The following is a 5,914-nucleotide window of genomic DNA, read 5'->3' as shown; positions in this document are numbered from 1 at the left end:
AGCCTCAACTACATGAATTATTACGGAATTGCAATTACAAAATATCTTAATTAACCAAGTTACGCATCAAATTGATTTTTCTCCCTATGCATTCGGTCATATATACTCATTTGCTTATCCAGCTTTGTTGTATTCACGTATTTTAGGAATTTGTTACCTTATTTAAATTCTTCATTAAACGTACGATTTGCTGGACATTGCCTAGAGCTTCACGGTTTTTTAGATTTTCACATAAATAAGCTTATTCAAGGATTAAGTAGGCAACAATGCTGTAAAGCAAATAGGTTTTCAGTTGTCAGGGGCTGAACCATATCATCATATACCATTCAGCATGTAATAACCTGGCAGAATGTGTTCCCTTTTACAAGTCATTTTCTTGATTAACTTTATACAAATTGAGCAACCGCCAAAATGGTTACAATAATGGTGTAGTGTTAAATCTTTGCTCTGCTACCTTGCTCTTTCTTTTCATGGATATTTGAACTCTTTTTTAACAAAATTTTATATTGATTTTCTTTATATCCAGGCTTGGATGGCTTCTTCGATTCATCAGCCATTCTGTGATTTCTGGTTTTACTACAGCTTCAGCCATTATAATTGCCTTGTCTCAGGCAAAAGATTTCTTGGGATACAGTGTTGTGCGAAGCAGCGAGATTATTCCACTGGTGAAGAGCATTATTGCAGGGGCAGATCAGGTACGCTGGAGCTGTTATACTGCTTCTGGATAAGCTATTTTCCTCTTTCAGTTCATCCTTGTATATTCCAAGGAGCACTATCTGTTCTCTAATAAGTTACCTAAATACATATGCTATCTTTATGGTAGAATGCACAGAATTGTCATGGATTATCCCACGTTTTATCTTTGTGTTTTAGTGATATGAAGATGAATTAGATCTTCATTGTCATCTCATGTGCACATATGAACTGTTTAGCTCTGAGTTATACTCTTTCACATAATTGTTGCAACAAAGAGATTGTAGTGCAAGGATGACTACTTGTAGGAGGGTCCCCTTTTTACATATTTTCAGTATTTATTATCTTTATTGTTGTAAATTAGAGAAGCCATCTCCCATCATTTATTAATATTATTGTGGTTGATGAAGCTTATTTTGTAGCCAATTTGGAGATGAGAAGAGGTGTCATTTTCATTTTTGAGTCGCTAAAACACTAAACTAGAAGTGGCTACCTTAATTTGAGGCTCTCGTTCTCTACGGCGCCAAAAAAAGAAAAAACTCTTAACTCTTTTCTTATTCCAGTTCAAACATATTTACCTCAACTTCTGTTTATGCTTCATTTTCGGTATATGCTGGCGGTCTGTTACAACCATATGATTTATTATTGATTTCTTGTCTTTTGGTTCCTCTGTAGTTCTTGTGGCAACCTTTTCTCATGGGCTCCATCACATTGGCAGTTCTTCTGATCATGAAGCACTTGGTATGAATCTGTTCTTTCAATTAGGTATCCATTTGTCAATTTTTGACCTCTTCAAACTAACTTTGTTGTGTTGACAGGGAAAAACTAGGAAATCGTTGCGTTTTTTGCGAGCTTCTGGTCCCCTTACAGCTGTAGTTTTGGGCACCATTTTTGTGCATGTATTTAGTCCATCTTCAATATCTTTGGTGAGGACTGCTTTAATTAACCAAGTTACCAAGATGTTGGGCTGTAAAGAATAATCAAATGCCATTTACTATCATAAATTATCCCTCCAATGAACTTTAGCTTGTGTGAAATATATTTAATATGTATTTTTTTTGGCTCTGCTGTTCTAGGTAGGTGAAATACCACAGGGCCTGCCAGAATTTTCCATCCCAAAGAAATTTGAGTATGCTGAATCTTTGATTCCTACAACGATTCTCATTACTGGCGTGGCTATTTTGGTAAGAGAAGTTTTAATCATAACTCTCTCCTACTATAGTTTCTCTTATATCTTCTACTCTCTCATGTTGTTAGAAGTATGCGCTCTTTCAGAAAGGAGATATTGAATGTACAAATTTTAATTTATAGGAGTCTGTGGGAATTGCTAAAGCACTTGCAGCAAAGAATGGTTACGACTTGGATTCCAATCAAGAGGTCCGTTTTCATTGACCTTAGCCCTACTAATGAATTGCATTGCCCTGCATTGTCATGTATCCATTTGTGATGTCAGTATGGAGATATGCTTACCGTTTGTCTTTTACAGTTATTTGGTCTTGGTGTGGCAAACATTGTTGGTTCTTTCTTCTCTATTTACCCTACAACTGGTAGAGTTTTCTGTTCTCTGAATCAATAATTTAATTTCTGTTATAAACTATCAAATAATACTTGTACTAGGTTAGAATAAATGTCACAATTGGTATAGGTTCCTGAAAATTCTTTTCCTCAATTATGTGCTGCAGGATCATTTTCCAGATCAGCTGTGAATCATGAAAGTGGAGCCAAAACTGGCTTGTCTGGAGTAATTATGGGAATTATAATGGGATGTGCGCTTCAATTCCTGACTCCATTGTTTGAATACATACCACAGGTTGATTTGAAGAAATTGTTTCTTCTCCTTTAGTATTGTTAATTTGTTGTATGTGGAAGTGCTTACTTGTTCTTGGCAGACTATGCCTGCCCCTTCTCTTCCTATGACTCATAAAAATCTTTACTGGCATTAAGCTGTCTTGATATAACTGGGAACTTTAAACCCCCATAAAAGGATATGTAGTTTGAAATTGAGATATCTGTGGAGATGGAGCTAACATTTAACTCTCAGCATTGTAAATTCTGTTGCTAATAATTCTGTCTTCTCCTTCATTTTGTGTTTCTTTGCAGTGTGGTCTAGCCGCCATTGTCATTTCTGCTGTTATTGGACTGGTGAGTTGTTCTTTCAAAAGTAGATGAGTCCTACATGTTTTCCTGTCTCAGAAGTATCTGGTATACTTTGCATCTCAAAAGCATGGCATTTTCTATGTCAGCCTCTCTCCAATAATTTTCTATACAATCTTTCTTTTATGTGTTTGTAGTTTTATGGATTGTCAGTCACTTAGAAAGCCTCTGACATAGATCTACACTGACAAGTCATTTATCTCTGTATAAACACCAAATAAAAAATCTTTTCCTCCTACAATGTTAGTAATTCAATGTTAGTTTTCAGCTACTGTTAAACCACATTATCGTAGTATCAAATTGTAAACCGTGATAAATTTATGGATTCAATGTGAAGATCTAGCAATCTCATTTATTTGAGCTAATTTTCTGGTCAGTACCCGTCAAATCATATATGCCACTCTTCGATGTTTAAATTGGTTATACTATTTTCCTTCTTCTTATGAATGTTTTGATAGTTTGTTGACATTTTGTGGAAAATATATAATGCTTATTGCATCTTCCTAATTTGACTCAGAAATTCAGCAAAGTGGATTGCCTTTAATAGTTTCAAAGGGCGTTCTCAAGTTTTCAAACTACTGCTAACAATTTATTTAGTTCTACCATGCATTTATGTGATCTAGAATTGCATTCTATCAGTCATGTCAATCCTACAGTTTTCTTTGCTTCTCAATCTTTGATTGAGCCTATCTTAATAGTTACACTGTGCTGGCTTTTCTCATTTCTTCCCTGTATTGGTGCCTTAGGTTGGTGTTTCACTTGCATTTGTCATCCATGAATCAGCTAATCCACATATTGGTAAGTCTTGATCTAATAGAAGGGTTTGCTATGCCCAAACAATTAAATTATGCACCTAAATGTTGCCATTTATATATATAGTGTATCTCCCATTCTGTTTTTTTGGCACTTTATGTTTCATCACATGATTTATTGCTTATCAATTGTTCAATGTTCCCAAAATGCTTTTCCTCCTGATCACTAACTGAATGGTCATGCACGCGACACTTGTTCATTGAATTTAGCAGTTCAGCCAAACTGAGTATTCACACCTACTCTTGCTTGTGTCACCGCATGATTTTTCGTTCAGACTTCTATTGCATCTGTTGGCCTTAAACAATGAAATCTGAGTCATCCTCTACTGGTCTTTCTAGAACTGATATCTTGCTTTTGTTCTCACTTACATATAGTCCTTTCTGCCTAAAAAAGACATGCAAATAATGTTATCCACTAAGATTTAGCTTCCCTAATTTTATATGAATTGTGTAATAAGCTACTGGATACTTGAGATGCTTGTGGAAAATATGAGATCTACAAACTTGTAAGCCATGTAAAGTGAAAGAGGTTAACATTGATGCATACATGATCAGACCAAAGGTTCATTTAAAAGTTCTACTATCTGTAAACATAATGGGTGCAATTCATTGAGAAGCCAAACATTATTTCTTTTGCAGCCGTCTTGGGCCGTTTACCTGGCACAACTGTATATAGAAACACACAGCAGTATCCTGAAGCTTATACATACAACGGAATTGTGATTGTTCGTGTTGATGCCCCAATCTATTTTGCCAATATAAGCTACATCAAAGACAGGTGACTCGAGAACTTCTTCTTCGTTAAGTTAAATCGACCTCATCTGTCTTGAACTGCTTTACCTTGTTACCTTGTTAGTGTTCTGTCTTCTTCGCAGGAATTCATTTTGTCATTCTTGAGATGGCTCGTGAGTAAATCTTCAACGTCTTTCTTGTTTATATTCGGACATTTACTAGCCTTAATGATTGTTTTTACCCATTTTCAAGTTGTTTTTACTTAAATCGTAAACTTTGCTCGACATGCTCAAGCTCAACGAATGCAAATCGAGTATTTGTGGTAAATGCACTAATGCTCGGCCACTACGAGTCGAATATATTGAGCACTAGTGTTTTTGTTGTAAATACATTAATACTCAACATGCTCGACCTTTGGAAGTCGAGCATTAGTGGTAAATACATTAATACTCGACATGCTTGACCATTGTGATCGGGCAATGGAGCATTAGTGGTCGAACATTCCTATAAAATGCACTAATTCTCGACATACTCGACCTCGTCATAAGGGTAAAAAAAGTTCTAAAATGTGTATAATTTGTATATTTTGTAAAAGGTGGGTATTTTTTAAGTTTTGTTTTTCAGAACGAGTATATATCATTTTGCCCCCATTTACGGTTGGTCTTTTGTTTCAGCTGTCACTTACATAGACTCTAGCGCTGTTCAAGCTCTAAAAGACTTGTACCACGAATACAGATCACGTAACATCCAGGTAAGCAAAGACTTCAACTTAGAGAGCGTCTACTTTGCATGACTGAGTATTTTTTTCTTTAAGATTAAGATTTCTTCAATCCCACATTTTCAATGGGATATAAATCAAGGGATTCTGTCTTACTATGTTTATTTATCAAAGCTAATCATCAAAAGTAAACGCTCCCTTAGCATATATCATGATCATTGAGATGCATCCATTTATAAAATGTTTTGCCTGCATATTTCAGATAGCCGTTTCCAATCCAAATCGAGACGTTCTGCTGACTCTAACAAGAGCCGAGGTGGTCGATCTAATAGGCCGAGAATGGTTCTTCGTTCGCGTGCACGATGCAGTCCAAGTATGTCTACAGCATGTGCAAAGCTTAACCGATTCTTCCATGAGCCAATCTCCATTGCTAGAGAAGAAATCAAGCCTCTTCAATCGAATACTGAAACAGAGATCAGAAGAAGCAGCCCTGTCTCAGTTGGCAGGGGCGGGGCTAAGTGAACGTAGGCCCCGTGCGAATTTTTAAATTTGGGCCCTTTATATGTAGTTGAAAAAATATTTAATTAAATAATATATTTTTATCAAATTATTTAATAAATATATAAAAAATTATTCATGCATTTAACAATAATTAATGAAAACAAAAAGTCAAAAATATAAATATAATTAAAAATTTTAAAAAATTACTTTGCTCTAAATTTAAGAGATTGTTGAAGAAAAATTAAAAAAGAAAAGATGAGAGTGAGAAATTTTAGAAAGCAAGACTAAAATTTAGAAGTTTGTT

At 35.2% G+C, this 5,914-nt stretch overlaps 1 protein-coding gene across 1 annotated transcript; it reads left to right on the top strand.

Moving 5' to 3' along the window:
* Positions 1-503: 503 nt before the first annotated feature.
* Positions 504-5,656, top strand: LOC131013881 (probable sulfate transporter 4.2; the record flags this gene model as incomplete). The annotated part of the gene is made up of 12 exons (XM_057941831.1): positions 504-695; positions 1,369-1,434; positions 1,512-1,619; positions 1,770-1,877; positions 2,005-2,070; positions 2,180-2,240; positions 2,376-2,503; positions 2,794-2,835; positions 3,594-3,645; positions 4,535-4,564; positions 5,066-5,142; positions 5,372-5,656. Coding segments are annotated over 12 exons (1,215 nt in total), but the record flags the coding sequence as incomplete, so codon positions are not given.
* Positions 5,657-5,914: the final 258 nt, after the last annotated feature.

Source organism: Salvia miltiorrhiza, chromosome 1, assembly GCF_028751815.1.
Source record: "Salvia miltiorrhiza cultivar Shanhuang (shh) chromosome 1, IMPLAD_Smil_shh, whole genome shotgun sequence".
Taxonomy (NCBI): Eukaryota; Viridiplantae; Streptophyta; class Magnoliopsida; order Lamiales; family Lamiaceae; genus Salvia; species Salvia miltiorrhiza.
Note: the sequence above shows the minus strand (reverse complement) of the source record. Positions and strands in the feature narration are given on the sequence as shown.